This window comes from Moschus berezovskii, chromosome 1 (assembly GCF_049115385.1).
Source record: "Moschus berezovskii isolate FMDL1 chromosome 1, NW_MosBer_1.0, whole genome shotgun sequence".
Taxonomy (NCBI): domain Eukaryota; kingdom Metazoa; phylum Chordata; class Mammalia; order Artiodactyla; family Moschidae; genus Moschus; species Moschus berezovskii.
In genome coordinates, this window is record NC_142460.1 from 22,598,126 (window position 1) to 22,623,345 (window position 25,220).

The window sequence follows — 25,220 nt, forward strand, 5'->3', positions numbered from 1 at the left end:
ACATGGCTTATCAGATACCTTCCTCTCCTGCCCAAGTATTTCATCCTGTGTTCTGTTGAGTGGCGGAGGGGGAGGTCCTAGCCTTTGCACATTATAGAAGCAATAGGTGCTGTGATTCTTGTTTAGTCGCTCAGTCGTGCCCGACTCTTTGCCACCCCATGGACCGCAGCACGCCCCGCCTTCCTGTCCTTCACTATCGCCCAGAGTTTGCTCCTGTCCATTGAGTCACCATAATAAATGACAAAATAAACATCTCTGCTGAGCTCCAGGAATGATTGAACTCACCTAGAGGTCACCTCAGTGAAGCCCGAGGGAGGGGTGTAGATTGAGAGATTGTGCACTGAAATCTCCATATGATTTGTGTAGCACTTTAGAGCAAGGATCATGAATTCCTTGATTTAGACTTGATTTGCGCTGTCAAAATTTTTTATCATAATATATTCTCATAAAGTAAAATCATGACATCCTGGAAATAGTCTCTTCCCAACCAGCTTCTCTTCCTCATCTTTTCTGAACCTTGTGCTTAAAGTTATTGAATTCTGACTGTTAATTGTATTAAAAATACTAACCTATGTATCACTTCAGGGTTAACATTTGCTTTTTAGGGAATCCTTTGAATTAGGTCAGTTGTGACATACTTTTTGGAGTGTTAGTGTGTTAGGTAAGCTTTCTCCATTTTATAATACAGGAATAATGTAGGAAATTCTCAAGTCTTTATTCCATGTTTCCTCCGTGCTGTGGATAGTGATATGGAGAATACCAGGAAGATTTTAACATAGTTCCTATGAGTGAAAGTGTTCACATATAATATGGGAGGCAGACCCTGGAATAAATGGAACTTCATGATGTGGTAAACCTTGACCATGAATGTTAAAGGAAGAACAGGGATGAATTGAGTGAAATTGATGGTGAGGATATGCCATGCGAAGAGAGAGTTGAAATAAAGGCATGGAAGAGAGTAATAGGTTATTTCACCTGTGGCCCACCAGGCTCCTCTGTCCGTGGAAGTTTCTAGGCAAGAATGCCGGAGTGGGTTGCCGTTTTCCACTCCGGGGATTTTCCCGGCCCAGGGATCAAACCCGCGCCGGTCTCTTGTGTCAGTTCATGATACATTTGTCTGCATTTGTTTTGGTAGGAGCGGCAGTGCTGGGTCATGGGGTATGTGCATACGTTCAGGTGTACTAGATACTGTCAGTTTCCAAAATGAATGAAATTGCTTGTCCCCCTCGCATCAGCAGCCCTGGCGAGCTCCAGCTCTTTCGCATCCTTGTGCACAAGTGTTATTGTCAGATCTTTTTCTCTTCTTTCTTTAAGCTGTCAGCGTGAAGTTGCGCACACTTTTCTGGGTCTGATGACCACTTCGGTGTCATCTTCTGTGAAGTTTTTACGTCTCTCGCCTACTTCTCCATTGAGGTGTCCATCTCCTCGTGATGATTCACGGCAGTTTGTTACATGTTTTGTACCTCATCTCTTGTTAATTATAGGCATTCAAATGTCTTTTTTCCTGCCTGTGGCTTGCTTTCTACTCTCTTAAAGGTATTCTTTGTTAAACCAAAACTTTAATTTTACTGTAGTCTCATCTCTCAAGTTGGAAGGGAACTAATGGGTAGTTCTTTATGTATCTTTATGTATTGAAAAATCTCCATGCTGTCTTATTAACATATTCTTCTGTATGACTTATAAACCATTGTGTTTCCGAATCTGGAATAGCTTTTTATTAATTAATTGGATATCTTGCAAATGATAAAATGCTTAACTACTCCGATGATAACAATGGTAAGCAAACATTTACTGAACCCTCACTGTACGCCACCACATTGAACACGTTTTACAGTGTGAGTCCACTTAAGTCTTAGAGCGGTATCCATCTTTTAACCAGTTGGTATGGATTGTGTACCCCTCTGTGGAAGCTAAGGCTGCAAAGGCTGGTTATTGGATGCCAGGTCACAGTTCCTGAGTGTTGGGGCTGGGTTCAAACCAAGCCTCTTGTTTTCCGAAGCCCCTTATTGTCTAAGCATATTATTTATCCCATTACTGTTACTTTTTACGCTCAGAAGAACATTTGCGAGAATCACTGATTATGGTAAAAAGTGACTTTTTCTCCTTTTTATAATTAAGCCACTAACTTGGAATATTTGAAAATTGTAACTTGATTTTGGCCATCCTTGCTTCACTGTACAAGTTAGATGATAATTTGGTTGGTTTCAGGATGTTCTTCTTTTTTACCTACACACCCCTCATGTGAATTCCCTTTGAAAGGACTTTCCTGGCTGTAAAATTGCTATTAGAATCTGAATACTCAATAAGTCACATTGAATAAAATTCTTTTGTGGCAGCATGGGACCTTATTCATGAAAACCACTGTGTCCTCTTGTTTTGGTGAAATTTTTATGCTGCTTACGTGGGACAGAGCACAAAGTGAACCTTTTCAGAGGAAATTACTGCTCTTTGGGATCCATGAGGGCATTTTCCACCTTCTACTTATTGTAATCCACATGACTCTAGAGGGGCTGAATTTGAAAGGAACCTGTGTGTGCAGGGGCGAGGCGAAAGCGAGGGAGAGCGAGCATGATTATGGAAATAATTTGTAGGTTATTTCAGCCCCGGGGCTCAATTCAGTGCACACCGTTTCCAGAGCCCGTATGCTGCTGATCTGATGCTGTTATTCAGATTTGCTGCCCATGGAAAAGAGAGTCATGTTACCAGCAGAAGTAGAAAAGGGGTTTTGTGTCCAAGATGGGGGTGGGAATGGATGTGAACGTTAGAGAGTTTATATAGGAGAAGTGCTATGCTGTTTACAAAGGGGAAGCTAGAGCTTCTGCATTTCAACTATTAATATTTTAATTAGTGTTCTTCCCTCCAACTGGAAGCCAGAAAGACACCATCACCTGCAAAGCACAGTTTCCTCTTGGCCCTTTCTTCATCCATTACTGGAGGATATTGCATACTGTTCCAACAATCTTGGTGACTTTTATGGTAACATATCCTGATATTAGTTTTCAACTTCTGTATTCAGTGCCTTGGGAACATAGTTAGTAGACAGAAAATCATTTAGAATCATGTTTCTGAAGAAGTGGTCCAGTGGTTAAGAATCTGCCTTCCAATGCAGGGGTGCTCGTTTGCCTGGTTGTGGCTGACTCTTTGTGACCCCGTGAACTGTAGCCCACCAGGCTTTTCTGTCCACGGGATTTCCCAGGCAAGAATCCTGGAGTGGGTTGCCATTTCCTCCTCCAGGGGATCTTCCCGATGCAGGGGGTGTGGGTTCAGTCCCTTATGTGCCGAGGGGCAGCTAAGCCAAGCGCCACAATTAGAGGAGCCTGTGCACTGCGACGAAGACCCAGTGCAGGCAAAAGCAAACAGACAAAAACCAAACGAACAAGAAAAGAAGTGTAGGAAATATTATCTCTAAGGGGTCATTGCCTTTCCATAGAAAGTTTCTTATCATTTATACTGTCACTTGTATAGCATGCGTATATATATATATATATTTTTTTTTCGATCCCAAGCTCCTAACCTATAAAGCATGCACATTTTAAAAAGACTTTAAAAAAAATAGTATTTACACCTTTATGTTGAATTGGGTATTAGATATGGTAATGCAAGTCAACTGTCTAATAGATAGCAAATGCTCACTAAATGTTATAGTTAGCATTTTTAACTAGAAGAAAAAGGGACTAGTTCCCTGTGCTTCTCTAAAAGAAGTATCTTTACAGAAGTTGAGTATGGCTTCTCTGAGGAAAGACTAAAGCTTTTAGTTTTATCAGCTTCTGAGGAATAATTACCTTCAAGTGCCCCATTTGACTCTGTGTATCAGACTCAATGAAAGTCAGTGTCACATGCCCTGGACAAGGACAGCCAAGTTAGAAAATGATCTGGAAATCATCTTTCACCAGGAGCATCAAGTGGACTTGTTAGAAAACCCCGTAGAACAGATTTCGTAATTGAACTTGAGCAGATTAGCATCACGCCTCCTTCTCAAGGCTGGTACCATTCCTACAAGGCTCCTGACAGCTGGTCAGTCTGGCCAGTCTGGACGGCTGCCACCCCTGGGAAGAGCCCATCTACTTGGTTAGTTGGCTCCACGTTCTAGAAAGTTCTTTGTAGTGTTGCGATGATACATTCTTTCTGGCGACATTTGCCATTTCTGTTTGCTTCCATATTTTCCCCAGAGTTTCAAGTAAGCTTTTCATGCTTATTCTTCCTCATAACCGTCTAACTACTTGAAAAGCGCTCTCATTTCCCTCCGCCATGTCTCCTGTTTAGGTCTCCCTACCCAAGGTTTCCAAGCCAGGCTCCCAATGGTCCAGTCCTTTCCTGAACGTTCTCCCTTGTAACTGTGGCCCAGGACCCCACGCCCTGTCCTCGTGAGGCCCGCCCTGTGCCTCCTGCATTTCCGTTCCTGCTCTCTCATTTCTTCCATGATGCTGGTGTCAATTCCTTAATTTATTAGAAACCACAATGATCCCTTGACTCACACCCAGCTTGTGGTCTATAAACCCTCAGTGTCAGGATCCTTGTCATCTTATTTTAGTAGATTTCTGAAAACTCCAAATTGCAGAACTTAAAGTTAGCTCTTCAAAATTTTGTCTTTGTGGTTTTTGTCCTTCTAATGAAATCATCTAGGATGCTAATTTGATCTTCGGTGGTGTTTATATCCTTCTTAACTTTGAGCTAAAATATGCGGATATGACAGACTTCAAGTTTGGTCTTCGTTAAGTGTTGGCTTGGTTTCTAGCTAAGGCTTGTTTTCCCACCACTGTAGATCATTTTCCTACCTCTAGCCAGCCACTTTAGGAATACTTCCCTTTGGTTCTGGCACAGGCTCGTTGTGTTGAAGGGTCACTTCTAGCATGTGTGGATCCCTATGCCAGATTGTTTTAATCTCTGTGAAGGATTGGACTCAACCCAGATAAGCTTGTCAGTACTATTCTGGTGGCTCAATATCATGCAATCTGGTGAAAAGAAATAGCAGGTATGACCTGTGAGCCATAGACTTGTGTCCAAGAGCTCCTTTGGGCCTCTTATTAATGCCCGCTTTGGGATAGAGGATCATAGAGCTCCCTGAAGGGGTGCCTGCTGGACCCTGCCCATTTTATGCACCAGAGGGGGCCTTTTCAAAGCATGAGGGCCCACTGGCCCAGCTCTAAGGAGAGTATTGTTGGAGAGTATGGGTGTTGAGGTGCAAAATAAGTGCACTGGGCTGGTCCCTGTTTACAGTGCAAGCCTGCTGTCAGTGTATTCACAGGTTTCTCCACTTAATGTTAGCAGCACAGTGGAGGGGTGCAATTGTGGCTGAGCTCGACTGTAGCCTAGTATAATGTTCTCTGTCATCCAAGTAATATGTCACTGCCCATGTTCCGCTTCCTTTTTACATTTTAAATTTGTATTAAGTTAATACAAACAGATAATTTTTTTTATTTGAAGTATAGTTAATTTACAATGCTGCATTTGTTTTGAGTGCCAGCAAAGTGATTCAGGTATACATACGTGTATGTATGTATTCTTTTCCAGATTCTTTTCCATGATAGTTTATTACAAGATATTGACTGTAGTTCTCTGTTCTACACAGTAGGACCTGTTGTTTATGTAGATGGTTTGTGTATATAATAGTCTGTATCCCAAACTCCTAATTTATTCTCCCCTTCCACCCTGCCTTTCCCCTTTGAGAACCATGAGTGTGTTTTCTTTGTCTGTGAGTCTGTTTCTGTGCTGAATGCATAGTTTTGAAGAATTCAGTTAACCTTAAAAGACCAACAGTGAAGCTCTCCTCTTATCCTTCCTTACATGAAAGTTTAAAATTCATCCAACAGTCCCTGTGAACGCTCTTTTGACGTCCCCATGCTGTATGACCATATAAATAGTATTAGCTTCTGAGCCAAATAGTGTACTGTCATTTTATTTATTTTTTTGCCTGTTGTTAGTGACTGTCTTTTTTTTCTGCTTAATTTGCTTATTTTTTGGTTACTTCACAGCATTTTTAATATTCTCCGGTTTCTTGGGTAGTTGATGAATACTGTGGTTTCCCTGGAGTCTTCCCTCCCCTAGCTCTTGGTCCTTTGGCTCCAGTCTCGTCTCTTTCAAGGCCCCGGTGTCACGGTCACCATGTGAACTCTTCCGTGTGCTTCGGTGTCTGCCTTTCCTGCGGGAGGCTTTTCAGCTCACGTCTGCTGATCCTCCATTGTCTGATCACGTTTAAACACGAGGTACCAGAGAAGTACTTGGGTCTCACTGGTGCATGTTGACACCTACTGGAGGCTTCTGCAGCATGAACAGATGGGGAGTCTTTTGGTGAAGGGAGCCCCAGTTGACAATATTTGTTGGCCTCTCCTGGGGGTTACTCAGTTGGCCAGAGATGGATCCTGCTGTAGCCATTCACTGGGTCAGGTTTGCCGGTATTCCTTTGTTTGCAGTAAACAGTTCCTTCGTCTTTTTGGGTCTGGTTTCCTGGGGCCTGAAGCCTCTCTTCTTTAAAGAGTTCACCTTGGGTGGGACGGTTGCCCAGTTAAATGACTTTCTCCAGTAGATGAGATGAGCCTCAGGTTACAATTATGGGGTAATATCTATAATTTTCTTTATAAGTGTTAACAATGATAGTTTAATAAACCCTTATATAATAAAACTCTAAAATGTGTTAAACAGAAAAATCAATGAGAAAAAAGACTTTTTAGGAACTTGCACAGGAACTTCGTTCCCAATTAGCCTCTCAAAAATACATAACTTTATTCTTTTTCCTTTTTCTTCTTTTAAAGAGGAAAAAAGATCAACCTACTTTACAATTTTTCCTGTACTTCTGTAAACTCAAATGATGTGAAATGTTAGTTTCCTAGACCCGGCATATATTCTCTAGTCCTTCTCTTGTTTAGAATGAATTTCCCTTCTCCTGCCACTCGCGTAAACCATTGACTATCTGAAATCACAAAGTATCCTCCATTCAGTTGGATAATTGAAGCTGGATCTATTTAAATACATAATGAAGCCCTGGGCTTCATCTTAACTCTGCTCAAAGGGGAACTCTGTACTCAAATGGGGCTCTTATGCAGAATGTATTTTTTTTGTTGATTATATTCCTCTTTTGGCAAGAACTCTACTATTTCCTTCACTGAACTTTGTGCAGTATTTATAGCATCCCCAGCAGGCGAAGGAAAAAGCACACAATTCCCTCTCTCTACCTGTCTGCTGCTGCGTGTTTAATGAGAGGTGATGGGTGTGGAAGAAGTTGAGAGGGTACCACTCGGTGGGCTCCTTCCTGCCTCTAATGGAGGGCTCTCGAGTGGACCTGGTGTCCCTAATTAAACTTGCCTGGTTCAAGAAAGTGATGCAAGGTGAGCAGCTTTGAAAAGCTTTTTCTAGTATGTCAGAGCTTAGATCCTGGCATGGCCACACTGGAAAACATTGTATCAAGTGAGTGGTCTGCTGTGATCAAGTCAGAAGTGTCCAGCCTGTAATATGGCCAGAAACCAATCGTCTCTACTTAACTTGCTGTTGACGGCAGTCAGCGCGGTCTGTACCCACCCTCTCTTCCACCCGTAGCCCTGTGTATGCCACTGCCTAGGGACAGACTGCTGAAAAGCTCATTGAATGATTGTCCTTCTTAGAAATTGATTTGTCCTAATGACAGATAGCATATTAAAAAGCCGAGACACTACTTTGCCAACAAAGGTCTGTCTAGTCAAGGCTATGGTTTTTCCCGTGGTCATGTATGGATGTGAGAGTTGGACTGTGAAGAAAGCTGATCGTCAAAGAATGGATGCTTTTGAACTGTGGTGCTGGAGAAGACTCTTGGGAGTCCCTTGGACTGCAAGGAGATCCAACCAGTCCATCCTAAAGGAGATCAATCCTGGGTGTTCACTGGAAGGACTGATGCTAAAGCTGAAACTCCAATACTTTGGCCACCTCATGCGATGAGTTGACTCACTGGAAAAGAGTCTAATGCTGCGTAGGATTGGGGGTGGGAGGAGATGGGGACGACAGAGAATGAGATGGCTGGATGGCACCACCGACTCGTTGGACGTGAGTTTGAGTGAACTCCGGGAGTTGGTGATGGACAGGGAGGCCTGGTGTGCTGCGGTTCATGGGGTCGCAAAGAGCCGGACACGACTGAGCGACTGAACTGGACTGAACTGAATGATGGAGAATGGCAGAGACCACTGTTTTGTTTAGACAGGACAGCAGGAGCAAAATTTCTCGCTAATGGAGCTGCCTTCCATCTGACAGCTTTCAAAGGTGGTTGGTGGCGTGAGCGTCCTTAATAGTTAAAAGGGCTGCTTGTTAAATTTTTCATAAAGCTGTGATCGCATTTTCTTAACATCTTTCTCCAGATTATGAGACTTGGTAGGTTTTTCCCCTTTCTTTTGTCTGTTTTAGAAAAGCACTCCCGTTATGGTAGAAGATACAGAACATACCAACCGTTTCCAAGTGCCCAGTTCAGCAGCATTAGGCAATTCAGTGTTTTGCAGCTGTTACCACCATCCCTTTCCAGAACTCGTTTCATCTTGCAGAACTGAAACTCTGTGCCCACTGAACTCTCCATACTCCACTTTCCTGAACCCCTGGCAGTCACCATCTTCTTTCTCTTAAATAAATTAATTCCAGGATAGCTGCTTTGTCAGAATTAAATATACACCTTTCAAAGGATGTTTGGCTTCATCAATTGGTATCAGTTTCCTTCATTTCCATATCTTAACTGGGAGGCAAACATAAACTCTCTGACATGAGAATGGAGTGTGTTGCCCTTGACTGAGCTTGATGGAGAATCTCACATGTGGAAGGAGGATGGCATTCTCTTTTCATTAAGTGAAGAGAGGGAAGAACTGTTGTTCTGCAGAACCTATCGGCCTATGGCTCCTCTTGGAGTATATTATACAGACTCTTAAAAAGGCATTGGGATTGACATATATACACTACCGATACTATGTAAAGAAGAGATAACCGATGAGAACCTACCAATTAGCTCAGGGGACCCTGCTCAGTGCTCTATAGCGACCTCAAAGTGAAGGAAATCCAGAAAAGAGGGCCTATACAGCTGAGTCACTGGGCTGTACGGTGAAAACGAACACAACATTGTAAAGCAACTGAACTCCAATAAGAAATTAAAAAAAAAATTAAAAGCATCACTTATTTCAAAATGAATTTCTTACTTTGCTAGTTTATCAGTCAGGACAGGTTAGGTTATACTGCAGTAAGGAGCAACCCTCACATCTCTTAACATAACTTTTCGTTCCTGCCATGTGTCTGCTAAGACATTGGCTATGATGCTCTTCTCATCCTAGGCACATAGGCACCCGGGCGGACAGAAGCTGCGTCTTGTTCCTCCAGGACTTCCAGGACTGTAGGCCAAGGGACCAGAATAGGGTGAAGCAGGCTTTTGTTTACTAGTAACACGTTTACTAGTAACGTTGCTTCTGTTGCGGAAACTCAGCCTCTGCTCATTGTTGCCGAATAGAAACATGGAAAACAGAGTTTTGGGCAAAGTACAAGAGGAGCTTTTATTGCTTTGCCAGGCAAAGGGGGCCACAGGGGGCTAATTGCCTCGAGACTGTGTGACTCACCTGGTGGGGTGGGGGGGATAGTGAGGAGGAGTTTTATAGTGTTCAGGGAGCAGGGTGTGATTAGCTCGTGGATGGTTCTCAGATTGGCTGATATATCAAGGTGAAGTTTCAAGCATCATCAGTCTTCTGGTTTCACCTAGTCTTGGGTTTGTGTTTTTGTGTCAGCAGTTTTCATCTGGAGGGGGGTCTGCTTCCTGTAAAAACAACTTGAAATGTGTGTCAGGCCTTTATCTAGATATTTCAGGGAACTGGGAGTTCGAGTGATTCTGTCCTCTGGCAGCATTTTAGTCTAAATTGTTACCAGTTCCCCAGCCTGACAGCTATTCTTTGTTTCTACATTTTCATCTTTCCCAATCATTAACTCTTGAGTCAGCATTTTGCTTCAAAAGACAAGGGCACAAGTCTATTTTTGTGCCTCCATTACAGTGCTGAGTCACTTCCATCCTGCCCGTCTCCTTGTGACCCTATGAACTGTAGCCCTCTAGGCTCCTCAGTGCTTGGGATTCTCCAGGCAAGAATACTGGAGTGGGTGGCCATGCCCTCCTCCAGGGGATCTTCCCCACCCAGGGATCGAACCTGCATCTCCTAAGCCTCCTGCATTAGCAGGCTGATTCTTTACCACTGGTGCCACCTGGGAAGCCCCTGCGTCTCCATTGCTGCCCTGCAAATAGATTCATCAATATCATCTTTCTAGATTCCAGACACACGTGGTAATATGCAATCGTTGTCTTTCTGACTGACTTCACTCTGGGGAGCGTGGGACGAACTGAGGGAGTTGCATGGAAACATACATATTCAGTTCAGTTCAGTCGCTCAGTTGTGTCCGACTCTGCGACCCCATGAACCGCAGCACAGCAGGCCTCCCTGTCCATCACCAGCTCCCAGAGTCCACTCAAACTCATATGCACAGCTGGTGGGAATTTGCTCTGCGACACAGGAGCTCACCTTGCTGCTCTGGGCAACCTAGAGGGGTGGGATGGGGTGGGAGTGGGGAGAGGGGTTCAGGAGGGAGGGGATGTATGTGTACCTGTGGCTGATTCATGCTGGTATGGCAGAGGCCAGCACAATATTGTAAAGCGATTATCCTCCAATTAAAAAAGAACAAAAAGACAAGGGCACAGGGGCTTGTACTCGGTTTCACTTCTACTCAGATCCATAGACCAAGTGACGTGACCACACCTAACTTCAAAGGCAGCAGGAAAATTCCATCCCCCTGTGTCTCTAAGGAGAGCTCAAAATAAGTGGGCAGCACTAAAGACCCCACAGCTAGGCTTTTACAGCAATTGGTGAGAGCTGAAGGGGTCTGGAGTGGTGTACGTAGCGTGTTAAAATTTAAAGAAAAACAAAAATAGGATGGAAAGAGATCAGGGTTTATGCTAAATGACAGTGTCATCCCTGCTTTGACCAGGCTTTAGTTTCTTCATTTGTAAAGTCATCCCACGGACCCCCTTCTTGATGAATATATTTATTTAAAAAGTAAGGTTTGTAACTGGATTTAGCAGAGTTTGTATCAGGAATTTTAAGCTATTTCTGACTATTCCTTAGGTGTTACATCAGGGTTGTAGATATTTGCTTTTCTTCCTCTGGGGTGGGGGAAGGGAGGCAGAGATGGATGAAGATGGTCTTGGGGGAATAGATGCTGACCTTTCACAGAACACTGGTGCACCAGCTGTTTTTACTGGAAGCATGTCCTCTCCTCCTTAGTGACACGAGCTACCTCTGCATGGGTTCCATCTGAAAGAGCCCCACAATATCCTTTTCATATGGGTTAAAACACCAGCTCCCTTCACATCTGAAAGCTCCTTGTTTCCATTGAGCTGTGTGTACAAAGGGGAAAAGCATATTTTGGCTCAAGGGACTCGCTGTTCATCAGATGCTGCCAGGCATTTTGCAGGACAAAGAAGGTGATGCTGGCAAAGGTCATGCTGTTGGGAACTTCCACTACAACCCTCCAGCGACACTGTTTCCTGAAAAATAAGAGTCTGAAGTGTAACATTTTTAGGATAGTTAGAGAAAAATTAGACTTCAGTATTAGGGTGATGTATCTCGGAAGGATCTTTTAAAAACTCTCTGTTTAAGGATCACGTGTACACAGAAGAGTACTCTTCGATGGTGTTTCATGGCATACCCGTGACACACTCACATAGCTGGCACCAGATCAAGAAGCAGAACGTGGCCGGCACCCGAGAGACAGCCTGTGCTTCCCTCAAGATGCCACCTCCCTCCGCCCCCCAATTCCCATCAAACAATGCTTCTGACTTCTAACAGTGTACATTAGTTTTCCTGCATTTGTACTTTATATAAAGGGACTCTTTAAACTCTTTTGTGTTTGGCTTCTTTTCCTGTCTTATGTGGGGCTTCCCTGGTGGCTCAGACAGAAAGAATCTGCCTGCAATGCGGGAGACCTGGGTTTGATCCCTGGGTTGGGAAGATCCCCTGGACGACGGCATTGCAACCCACTCCAGTGTTCTTGCCTGGAGAATCCCCCGGATAGAGGAGCCTGGCAGGCTACGTCCATGGGGTCACAGAGTCAGACACGACTGAGTGACTAAGCACATGGCACGTGTGAAACTTTGCCTGTATTGTAGTGTGTAGTTACCGGCCTTTCATTCTCGTTGCTGTGTTATGTGTCACTATGTGATTAAGTATGTTTTTAATTCATTCTCCTGTTGACAGGTGTTGGGCTAGTTTTTAGTTTTGTCCGTTGCAAACTATACTGCTATAAACCTTTCAGGACATATGTTTTGGTGAACACAGGAATGGATTTCTCTTGAGAACATACCCACAAGTGCATTTTGGGAGTCACAAGCTGTGCAGACCTTCTACTTTAGGAGGTAGTGCCAATAGTTTTCGAAGCCAGTTACACCAGTTTACTATCCAGCAGCTCATAAGAATATTCTGGTTGCTCCATATCTTCGCCAGTACTTGGTATTTTCTTCGTGGGAATTTTTCTTTTCAAAAAGCATCCTTACTTCAATTGTCTTCCCATCTGAATTGACTCCTTCTCTAGTCAAACTTTTTACAGGGGTGGGGGTTGGGGGGATAACTGCACCTGGCAAATTACCCAGTGAGGTTGAGAAACCGAGAGACAGCAAACATTTCAGTTGCACTAAGCGAGGAAGTGTGGTGGTTTTATATGTGGGAGGATCTTAAACTCTGTTTTTCTGGAATAACTTTAAAGTGATACATAAAGACAAAATGGAAGGTAATTGCTTTCCGAGAGGAGATTAAAGATTAAAAATTTGCAGCTGAGTCTTTAACTCTTAAAGAATTAAAGGGGGGAGTGGGAAGTAAAATGGATAAAGGTAGTCAGTTACAAGCTTCCAATTATAAGATGATTAAGTCCTAGGTATGTAATAAAAAGATGAATCTCATATACGCACATTGCATTTTTCCCTTTTTCTACCTACAAGTATTTACCTTTGACTTCCAGTATATTTATCTCTTCTTCTTTTCCCACCGAGATGATTCCATTTGCTTTATCAGGTGCTGTTTCTTTAGGAGAATGTCTAGCTTATTGAAGTCTTCCTTAGATACAGGCAAGTGTTTTGTTGTAAACATAACAACTGCCAGATTGCCTAGGTTAGTCTGGTGTGTGGTGTCTCTGCTGGCAGACACTGTAATATTTGATGCCGTTTCTTTTGTGGGATATGAATCTGATGAGATTCAGAAATAACATAAACCACAGCGGTGGTGCCTTCACTTAAATTTCAGTTCTGTGGGTAGAGTCCTGTGAGAAGAATATATTTTCAAACCATGGCTCAAATGAGTGAGAAAAGTAAGAAGATGCATGAGAGAAAAAATAAAGTAACAATGTTTTGTGACTGAAAAATGATGCTGTCTGCCAGTTTAATATTGAAGTAGCCAAAGAGAATGTGGAACGTGAAGTCAAGTGGGCCTTAGAAAGCATCACTACGAACAAAGCTAGTGGAGGTGATGGAATTCCAGTGGAGCTATTTCAAGTCTTGAAAGATGATGCTGTGAAAGTGCTGCACTCAATATGCCAGCAGATTTGGAAAACTCAGCGCTGGCCACAGGACTGGAAGAGGTCAGTCTTCATTCCAATCCCAAAGAAAGGCAAGGCCAAAGAATGCTCAAACTACCGCACAATTGCACTCATCTCACACGCTAGTAAAGTCATGCTCAAAATTCTCCAAGCCAGGCTTCAGCAGTATGTAAACTGTGAACTCCCAGATGTTCAAGCAGGTTTTAGAAAAGGCAGAGGCACCAGAGATCAAATTGCCAACATCCGCTGGATCATGGAGAAAGCAAGAGAGTTTCAGAAAAACAACTATTTCTGATTCATTGATTATGCCAAAGCCTTTGACTGTGTGGATCACAATAAACTGTGGAACATTCTGAAAGAGATGGGAATCCCAGACCACCTGACCTGCCTCTTGAGAAACCTGTATGCAGGTCAGGAAGCAACAGTCAGAACTGGACATGGAACAACAGACTGGTTCCAAATAGGAAAAGGAGTACATCAAGGCTGTATATTGTCACCTTGCTTATTTAACTTATATGCAGAGTACATCATGAGGAACGCTGGGCTGGAAGAAGCACAAGCTGGAATCAAGATTGCTGGGAGAAATATCAATAACCTCAGATATGCAGATGACACTACCCTTATGGCAGAAAGTGAAGAGCAACTCAAAAGCCTCTTGATGAAAGTGAAAGAGGAGAGTGAAAAGGTTGGCTTGAAGCTCAACATTCAGAAAACAAAGATCATGGCATCTGGTCCCATCACTTCATGGGAAATCGATGGAAAAACAGTGGAAACAGTGTCAGACTTTATTTTTTTGGGCTCCAGAATCACTGCAGATGCTGATTGCAGCCATGAAATCAAAAGACGCTTGCTCCTTGGAAGGAAAGTTATGACCAACCTTGATAGTATATTAAAAAGCAGAGACATTACTTTGCCAACCAAGGTCCGTCTAGTCAAGGCTGTGGTTTTTCCCGTGGTCATGTATGGATGTGAGAGTTGGACTGTGAAGAAAGCTGATCGCCGAAGAATTGATGCTTTTGAACTGTGGTGTTGGAGAAGACTCTTGAGAGTCCCTTATACTGCAAGGAGATCCAACCAGTCTATTCTAAAGGAGATCAATCCTGGGTGTTCATTGGAGGGACTGATGCTAAAGCTGAAACTGCAATACTTTGGCCACCTCATGCGACGAGTTGACTCACTGGAAAAGACTCTGATGCTGGGAATGGCTGGGGGCGGGAGGAGAAGGGGACGACGGAGAATGAGATGGCTGGATGGCATCACTGACTCTGTGGACGTGGGTTTAAGTGAACTCCGGGAGTTGGTGATGGACAGGGAGGCCTGGCGTGCTGTGATTCATGGGGTCGCAGAGAGTCGGACACGACTGAGCGACTGAACTGAACTGAGCCAAAGAGATCCTCTGTTCAGGTGAAGCATGGTTGGGTTCTGAGCTAACTTCTGAGCATTTACTAAACTTCTCTAAGGAGATACCCATTGATTGAGTTCCTAGAGAATTAATCATCGCGTATGATGACACATGAGCTGTCCCCCCAGCTTTTGCCTTTCAGAGCACCTGGTGTTACAGCAAGCCCATTTTGAAGTAATCTGCTCATTGGCGTGTGTCTCCCGCCAGTGTCAAATGTCTTTAAAACCCCTTTGACCTGGTCGTTCTTAGTGGCTGGAGGTCTCCTGGGTGGTCGCTGTTTTTAGACTCTTCCCTGTGTTCCTGAGTCGGTAATACTTCTAGCTCCTGGATCTCCGTCCCAGCCCTAGTCGTGTTATGGCTCCTTGGCTCAGACAGGGGACCTGAGGATTGGGGTCACAGCGGTTCCCTGGGGGCAGGGTTATCGCATTTTCCTTGGCTATAATATCCCTTGGCTTCACTGTCACCTCTGAACTGACCTGTCCCCTCTGGAAACTGACCTTTGCTTCATAGCAACTGTCAATAAGAAACCAAGCTGTCTGAAACACTTACTAAAAACCTTAATTTATCTACTTATAAAAATAATTATACAGTGGAGCTGTGTGTCACTTTGTTCTGTATTTTCCCAGTCTCCTGTATATGTGTTATCATACTTTCATTATTTAGAAAAATTAGAAGTTAAAAAAGAAACCCAAACTAAGCTCTCTGTATGGAACTGTCCACAGACTCAATGGGCGTGAATCTGAACAAATTTCAGGAGACGGTGGAAGGTAGAGGAGCCTGGCATGCTGTGGTCTGTGGGGTCACAAAGAGGCAGACATGACTTAGTGACTAAACGACCATGGCAGATAGAATTGGCACGTATGCCAGTGTTTTGGTTTGGGCTGCTATCCAAACTACCCGAGACTGGGTGACTTTATAAACATTCTGGAGGCTGGAAGTGTGAGATGAGGGTGGGAACATGGTTGGGGTCTGATCGGGCGCGTTCCCTGATTCATAGATGGCAGTCTTCTTGTGTCCTTACATGGTGGAAGGGAGCTAGCCAGCTCTTTGGCTTCTTTTTATAAGGGCACCGATCCCCTGTATGAAGCCTCCACTCCCATGACCTCATTACCTACTAATACCATCACACTTGGAGAAGGAAATGGCAATCCACTCCAATATTCTTGCCTGGAAAATTCCATGGTGGGCTTCATTTCATGGGGTCGCAATTAGTCAAACATGACTGAGCACACAGTGCCATCACACTGGGGGTTAGGTCTTCCATGTTTGAGTCTGGGGCGGGGGCTGGACACAACCCTTCAGTCTATAAGTGAGCTCAGCAAGTGCAAGAGTGAGCTGACATGGAGGCCTCATTCCCGACAGCCCTTGCCAGCGAGGGCTGGGTGGAGTGATGTCTGACCCGAGCCGCCCTTGTTTCATCTGCTGTCTGAACAAGGCGGTCAGAAGGGTCAGCCTTCTCCCCGGGGTGTGTAGACCCATCTGCTTGACTCCCAGGGCTTGCGCTGGTGCCTCTCTGCTGACCTCTGTGGGGGCCGTTTCTTCCCGGCCCTGCCCGCCCCACACAGACCACCAGCCAGACGGAGCTGGAGAACTGGATCACCGCCGTCCACTCTGCCTGCGCGGCCGCAGTCGCCAGGCAGCACCACAAAGAAGACACGCTCCGGCTGCTGAAGTCGGAGATCAAAAAGCTGGAGCAGAAGATTGACATGGACGAGAAGATGAAGAAAATGGGCGAGATGCAGCTGTCGTCCGTCACGGATTCAAAGAAGAAGAAAACCATCTTAGATCAGGTAATTCTGCTCCCGTGTGCAGACGTGGGCTGATCCTTAGGTCTGGAGAGGGGTGTTTTTGCTGGAACCGAGCGAGACATATCCTTGGTTATCTCCTCCTTGTCAGCCTGTCACCGAGGCTGCTAGATTCTTTATTTTGACTGTCAGTTCTCCTCACCCTTGTTCAGAGTTGGTGGTTATAGCTGAAGGGAATAGTCTCACATTGGAGGAAAAACAGAAATCTAATAGAAGAGCCCTCCTGCTCCTGCCAGTGGCAAGCTGTTCTCGGGGATCTGGGTGATTGGCATGTCTGCGATTTCATTCCCTGTGTTACCAGGTTGACCTGGTAACATCCCACTGTGATGGGACTAACTTCATCCCTGACTCCTCAATAAAGTTAAATTTCTATATTTAGTAAAGGTAGAGTGTGCTTTAAAAATACGTGTGTAATTGCCGTATATGCAGGTAAGTGTATTTCATGCTAAAAAGGAAAGATTTAGTGAGATAACAGAGGACATTTTGCCTTCTATGCAGTTGTTTTAAAGTCAGTGATAGAGACTTCCCTGGGGGTTCAAAGGTTAAGACTCTGCCCTTCCAATGCAGACGGTACCAGTTTGATCCCTGTCAGGGAACTGAGATCCCACATGCCATGTGGTATTGCCCAAAAGGAAAAAAAAAAAAAATTAAAGTCAGTGATAGCCATTTAGCAGCATTTTGAAACTTTGCCTAGTATGTAGGAAATAAGCATGTCAATAAACGCTATTTAAGTATGAGCAGCATATGATTTTCCATATTCCTCTCTGTCTGTTCTTTCCCTCTGTTAAGTCTGTTCTATGTATTTTTTAACCAGAGGTGAAATTCACATAACACAAACTTAAGACTTTAAAGTGTACAATTCAGTGGCATTGCGTACATGTATAATGTTGAGTAACCGTTATCTATGTCTAATCCCAAACACTGTCTACCTCGAAAGGAAACTCGTATCTTTTAAGCTGTTGTTCCTCTCTGCCCCTGGCGTTCTGTCTCTGGGTTTGCCAGTTTCGGATGTTTTGTATAAATGGAGTAGCATAATATGTGACCTTTTGTGTCAACGTCTTTGAGTTAGCATGATGTCTTACAGACTGGTCCACATTGTGGTATGCACACTTAATTCCTTTTATGACTGTATATTATTCCATTGTGTGTTTACACCACAGTTTGTTTACCCATTCATCTTTTGATAGATATTTGGGCTATTTCCATTATTTGGCTGTTGTGAATAGTGTTATGAATGTGTGTTTATACTAACACCATATTTTAAGCTGAAGTAAAAAGGTAGTTGTCAACCACTGATTAATATCCACATCACAGCCAAGATCCCTGAGCCTTCACAATATACCTGTTCCAACTCCTACTCTTGCATTACTTTGTTCAACCGTCACATCAGCCTCAGGAGGTGGGTATTATTTTGCCACTTTGAAAAATGTGGAAACATCTAGGATCTATTCTGTGGTTGAAACTATGCTTTCCAGAATGTGGATCTTCACGTTTAGTATTTTCTGTGGTCCCATCCTGTACATTCAACCACCCACCTGCTCCCAAAACTCTTGGCCTGTTTGTCTCTGATTTTGAAATCACTTTACTTTTCTTCTTCTCTATCTTCCTCTGAAAAACCACCCCTACCTAGGTAAGTCTTATAATTCTCCAGGGCTGGAATTCCTCTGCTTTTTCACTTCTCTGTCAGGTTTGTGGTTCTGAGCCTGGAGCTGATGGTTTGTCATGGTTGCAAACGTGGAATCTGTGATGGGAGGGAGCAGAGCAACTAAAGCTGTATGTTCTGTGTATCATACTGAATGTATGACTGTAGATCGCAGAAAAACATGTAAGCTATGGAAACAGCAAAATGGGACTTGTTATTACCTAAGAAAGTTAGGGTACCCGTTGTTTACCTTTTAGGATTAAAATTAATACCATTGCAACATGTGGACTTGTAACATTTCTGTGGGATAAATTGTTAACATTTGCCTTCTCTTTTTATTCTTTCACTTTTTCCGTGTTTTCACCTCTGTAGATCTTTGTCTGGGAGCAGAATCTTGAGCAGTTCCAAATGGACCTGTTTCGCTACCGCTGTTACCTAGCCAGCCTCCAAGGTGGGGAGCTGCCCAACCCCAAAAGGTTACTTGCCTTTGCAAGCCGACCAACCAAAGTGGCAATGGGCCGCCTTGGAATTTTTTCCGTGTCATCTTTTCATGCCCTGGTGAGTAGAAGCTAGTGTGTTTTTGATAAATATTCATCTTGACTGTTACTCCTGAGCACGCCTTGACAAGAGTCTCTGAAGTGGTTTTCCAGTTTTACTGTTCCGTGTGGCTTTCTGATGCGACCTCTCTCGGCCATGGATGCAAATCTTCGTTTGAATCTCTTTTGACATTTGTTACTTAAGCTGGTCTTCATGGGCCCTAAATTATTGTGCAAAGAGAATATGAAAGGTATTACCTCCAGAGATCTTTGCGTGGGGTACTGGTGGATAACTCACGTCATTTTTAGGTGATGTCGTGCTGTCAACCCCAATACATCTTTTTTCTGTTACTCTTGTGGATATAATAAGTGGAGAGCTTGCTCTCTCAAATACAAATGTGTCTGTCTCTCAGTTTCTCACGTGAAGACACATACACCATATATTGAATAGATTTCTTTAAAAATCTTCCTTCTCACTTTTTCGTCATAGTTTTGAAAGTGGAAGTGTTAGTCGCTCAGTCATGTCTGACTCTTTGCCACCCCATGGACTCACCAGGCTTCTCTGTCCATGGAGTTTCTCCAGGCAAGAATACTGGAGTGAGTTGCCATGCCCTCCTCCAGGGATCTTCCCAACCCAGGGATTGAACCCAGGTCTTCTACACTGCAGGCAGATTCTTTACTGTCTGAGCCACCAGGGAAGCCCCCATCATAGTTTTGGGTGACCATAAATACCTGATTCATTTCAAGAAGGTCAAGAGTTTCTGTGTTTCTCAGCCCGACATAGGTAGTTGCTTGAGGAAGAGAATTTTCATCTGACCTCCAGAGTGGCAGATTGTGTAGTTGCATGTTTGCAATCTGTAATTTCATGTACTTGCTAAATTGCAAACAGCTTTATGTACTTTGGTTTCCTTTCTTCTCAAAAATTGCTATGCGAGCAACACAGCTTTTGCCTATCCAAATGAACACCCACTGAAAATGTACTGCACCTTAGCACATTTACTGTGAAACTGAATGTGAAGTCCCAGGTTCCAGAAACCGCCTTGGAGAACCTTTGCTGTGGGGCTCTGGGCTCACTGTGTCAGCTGCACTTTTCAATTGATTCAGAGCTGTAATTCACTCAGAGGCGTTTGTGTTCTTTATAAATAGATTAGCGTCATCGTTCGGATAATTAGGGTAGATTTACATTTTTAAAGAAGTCTTAAGCCAATTTCTGGAGTTATTAGAACTGGCATCCTGATTTGTTCTACTAATTACAGCTCAGCTCTTGGTCTCCTGGCTACCACCTCTCCGTAGAGCTATTAAGTCTTATTTTTTTTAGTGGCACTGGGTCCAAGGGCTGTGATCAATTAATCTTGCAAACGGTCTTCAGTTTGTGGCTCTTGGTTTGTTTCTGTGAGACCTGGTCACTGCTTTGTAACTTAACCAAATCTTAGTTTGCCTGTTCTGCAAAATAATTGCGAGAAAAATTCTTGTTTACCACACTGTGAGAATGTCATCAATTGAAGGAGCAGTCATTTTAAGGAAAGGGCTTCCCTGGTGGTTCAGACGGTAAAGAATCTGCCTGCATGCCGGAGACCTCGGTTTGATCCCTGTGTCAGGATGGTCCTCTGGAGTAGGAAATGGTTACCCACTCCAGTATTCTTGCCTGGAGAATACCATGGACAGAGGAGCCTGATGAGTTACAGTCATGGGGTTGCAAAGACTGGGCCATGACTGAGCAACTAACACTTTATTTCGCTTTCTTATGTAGGAAGTTTGATACCCGTGACGGTGCATCAGGGTTATTACTGGGTTGGCCAAAAAGTATGTTTGAGTTCTTAATGGAAAAACCTGAATGAACTTTTCAGCCAACCCAGTACTAAATCCCAAGCCATACAAATGGCTGTTTCCTTCTCCTGGTCTTGATAAACTTTGGAGAAAATAATTTTGCTGTCTATCTAGAACTTCTGTGCTTCTGTTATTTTCTTCAAAGCCACTGACGCTAACCCCTCCCATGTGTGCTTAGTTGCTCAGCTGTGTCTAACTCTTTGCAACTCCGTGGCCCTATCCCGCCAGGCTTCTCTTGTCCTCTGAATTTTTCAGGCAAAAATACTGGAGCAGTTTGCCATTTCCTCCTCCAGGGGAGTCTTCCCAACTCAGGGTTCAAACCTACATCTCTTCGAAGAAGGCAATGGCAAGCCACTCCAGTACTCTTGCCTGGAAAATCCCATGGATGGAGGAGCCTGGTAGGCTGCAGTCCATGGGGTCGCTGAGGGTCGGACACGACTAAGCGACTTCAGTTTCCGTTTTCACTTTCATGCATTGGAGAAGGAAATGGCAACCCACCCCAGTGTTCTTGCCTGGAGAATCCCAGGGACGGGGAAGCCTGGTGGGCTGCTGTCTGTGGGGTCACACAGAGTCGGACACGACTGAAGCGACTTAGTAGCAGCAGCAGCAGTGACTATATAACATCCAGCTGAAGACTAGCAGGGGGGTACTGTTTCTGCCCCCTTCTGATGTCTATGTCAGAAGCTTTCTCTATCTCCTTTATACTTTAATAAAACTTTATTACACACACACACACATACACACACACACACACCCCCACACCCACCCACACACACACACACACCCACCCACCCACCCACCCCCGAATCTCTTGCATTGGTCAGGCAGATTCTTTACCACTAGTGCCACCTGGGAAGTCCCTCTAAAATGAGATGATGAAATAAAAGCCACTAAATTATCCTTCTGTAATTTATCTCCAGACCTTCTAATCTCCTCTATCTCAATATCTATCATTTGTGTGTGCTTTTCTCTTGATGGGCAGGCTTTTAAAATCTGACCAGCTGACAATGGGAGTGGAATGGTTAGTAGCTTTTAGCTTTATTCAGTCCATGATTTTAAAGGAGAATGTTTAATTCCATCTGTGCCAGTCTCTGTTCCTTTGTTCTTTTTTTTTTGCTAGCTACATCTGTGACGTGTATCTGGGTGTTTGTGTGTCATTGCAAACTTCTCTTTTCCATGAGGGGTTTCAGTGGGACCGCATCAGTTAAGCAAGCCTGTTGGGTATCTGTTCATATTTGTTGCTGTATGTTCTACAGAAGGTTCTGGGCAGGGAGTTTTTACTGTCTTATTTACTGGATACTTATTTTTTTCCTTCTCTCCTTGTTGTTTGACCCCAGAGAATGTTTTTTCCCTTGGGGTTGAAACATTCTTCAATTTAGCCTTTGTCCAGACTGTTTTTTTCTTCTTCTTCTTTTAAATGGGGAGCATGGAAGGAGGAGGTGTCAGGGCAACGGGGCCAGGGGAGGAGATTCGAGCACAGTTTAAGTTCCATTGACCAGGACGACTTCTCATCATGCTCAGTGATTTTCAGTAATTAACTGAGGGTCCCCACTGTACTCTTTGAAAGAAGGTTGTCGTTGTTCTTGTTTGCACAGATGAACAGAATGATAGAGTAATCAGGTACGGGCCACAAAGAGAGGCATTGTGTGAGCAAAGATCGTTTGGAAACTCTTGAGCTCTTGTCCAGTGGTTCTTTTGCCAGCTTTTTTTTTTCTTCCATCTAGATCTCTTTGCTCATTTTGAGTCATTATTGTCTTGGGAGTAGCAGTAACTTTTGCAGTTTATGAGGTCCCCAACAGTTTAGAGTAGTTACTATCAGAACCTTAAATAAAACAGTGCATTTGTTAAACAGAACTAAACCAACTGGTCGGCTGGGAACCAAACGCGTTTGTGGTTGTTTGAGTTTCTCTTCTGGACTCTGTTTTTCCAAAATTAGAAACTGGAGTTACCGTTTAATTGTTGTAACTGCATTGTGTAGGATCTCTGCTTCTGCTTTTTCTTGTTTCTTTGTTGTTTATTTATTCATTCAGTTAACAAATAAATGTGAGTGCCTGGCATATGTCCGTACTGTCCTTTGAGTAGCGTTATAGCAGTGAACGAATCCAGAGTTCTTGTCCCATTGGAGCTTATATTCTTGTGGGAGAGATGGATAATAAGTAAGGAATCAGATAAACAGAAGGACTTCCCAGGTGTCTCGGCGGTAAAGGATCTGCCTGCAATGCAGGAGACCCAAGAGTCGTGGGTTCCATCCCTGGGTCAGGAAGATCCTCTGGAGAAGGAAATGGCACCCCACCCTAGTTATTTTTGTCTGGGAAATTCCATGGACAGAGGAGCCTGGAGGGCTACAGTTTATGGGGTCACAAGCGTTGGACATGCCTTAGTGACTGAACAGCAACACCAGATAAATACAGAAGTTCAGATATTGATGGGTGCTGTGATACACACACACACACACACACACACACACAAATATGTTGGAGATGGTATGTAGGTTATATATAAATACTATGTCATTTTATGTAAGGTCTTGAGCGTGGGAGGATTTTGGTTCCTTGGGGGTCCTAAAGAACCAGTTTCCCATGGATGTTGATGGACAGTTGTGTGAGTGTTTGTGCATGCATGTGTATCTGCCTGTAAATGTCTGTATATATATCTTTATAAATATGAGACCACATGAACATTTTTTCTCTAGAATTTTTACCTTTAATGCCATTTATTCGGTGGTTCTTAGCCTCATTTTGTGACCATAAGCTTAACTGATTTTGACATAGTTATGTGAGCATCTTTGTATGTTAGCACATTATCATTTATTCCTTTTACAACCATTGTTTACCTTTAGCTAGTGACTGTATCGGAGAAGGCAATGGCAAGCCACTCCAGTACTCTTGCCTAGAAAATCCCATGGACGGAGGAGCCTGGTGGGCTGCAGTCCATGGGGCCGCGAAGAGTCGGACACGACTGAGCGACTTCACTTTCACTTTTCACTTTCACACATTGGAGAAGGAAATGGCAACCCACTCCAGTGTTCTTGCCTGGAGAATCCCAGGGACGGGGGAGCCTGGTGGGCTGCCCTCTATGGGGTCGCACAGAGTCGGACATGACTGAAGTGACTTAGCAGCAGCAGCAGCTTAGAAAGTGATAAAATGGAGAAGAAAAAATGTTTACATATTTAACATGACAATGTGTCCTTTGTTGTTGTGTGACTTTTGCTCCCCTAACACCTTGAGTATTTTTGTGGTAAGAGCTCTCTCTGGGAGAGTTTTCCCACCGTTGTCTTGAGTGCCACAGTTTTACCTGCCCCTGTCTAGGTTTGCTTATGTCTGAAGCTGAGAAAATGCAAGACCTTTCAAGCTCCCTCCTCTTCTTTTTGTTTGGGACCAAAACTTTCCCCCTGATACCCTTGCAGAGAAGCTGTATTGATTCTTGTTTCTGATGGACGTGGGGGTCTTTGCCACTGGGGCTTCCAGGGTGTTTACCCTGTCAATGCTAAAAACCTCAGGAAGGTATGCCTTGTAACCAGTGTAGTCACTGCTGAGGGGGGCCCCCGGGTGTTACCCAACAGTGTTCATCTACGAGAAGGCGGCCGTTTGGCAGCCATCACATGGGGAGTTGCCCGTGTGGGAATCTATGACAAGTAGGTTCTGAGATATTTACCTCCGGCAACAAAGAGTGGATGGGGAAGTTTCATTTCAAGCCCAACTCGCTGTACCTCCTGGCACTCCCTCGTTTGAAAGGAGAGCCCGTGGGTGGCCTGTTGAGACCTCCTGGCAGAAGTTCCCTTAGGTTCTTGGGACTCTGCTTGCCACCTGTGGGATAAAGTTCAAGCCCAAGGATTGCCTGCAAAGACTTTATGGATTTGAAAATCCATAAAGTCTCCGAGCTCCTGCACCTATTGCTTGATGCAGGCGATCACAGCAGCGGATGTAGGTTTGGTGTGGTCCCTTCCTGAACATTTAAGTATTTGCCTGGGTTCCTGGCTGGTAGCTCAAGTGTAAGGAATCCACCTGTAACGCAGGAGATGTGGGTTCAATTCCCGGGTCAGGAAGATCCCCTTGGAGGAGAAAATGGCAAGCCACTTCAGTATTCTTGCTTGGAAAAATCCCATGAACAGAGGAGCCTGGTAGGCTACAGTGGGCTGCAGTCCGTAGGGGTGGCAGAGAGTTGAACCCAGCTGAATTACTGAGCATGCACACTGGCACCTCGCGAATATCTCAATGAAGGTTAGCTTCCTTTAAAAAAAAACGTTTTCCCCTCCAGAGTTAAAATTTGTTTTAATAAAAGGATGAGTGTCATATTTTAAGTGTAGATGACAAAATTGCCAAATGCATTTAGTACATTTCCATTTTTATAAAAAGATTATATACATACTTGCTTGGAAATAAAGTCAGGAAGGATGTAACCAAATATTAACAGTGGTAGTTTTCATGTTTTGGGAAACATTTTTTTGCTCTCTT

At 43.9% G+C, this 25,220-nt stretch overlaps 1 protein-coding gene across 9 annotated transcripts in view; it reads left to right on the plus strand.

Moving 5' to 3' along the window:
- The window catches only part of TIAM1 (TIAM Rac1 associated GEF 1), a 314,669-nt gene that overhangs the window by 176,069 nt on the left and 113,380 nt on the right, over positions 1-25,220 (plus strand). For 7 of the 9 annotated variants that reach the window (XM_055421403.2, XM_055421410.2, XM_055421462.2 and 4 more), the window contains 2 exons: positions 16,522-16,746; positions 18,776-18,961. The exons of 1 other annotated variant lie outside the window; for it this stretch is intronic. In XM_055421403.2, the coding sequence (XP_055277378.2) occupies positions 16,522-16,746; positions 18,776-18,961 (411 nt within the window). The remainder of the gene's footprint in view (positions 1-16,521; positions 16,747-18,775; positions 18,962-25,220) is intronic. One more of the 9 variants, XM_088835886.1, reaches the window with a different exon arrangement.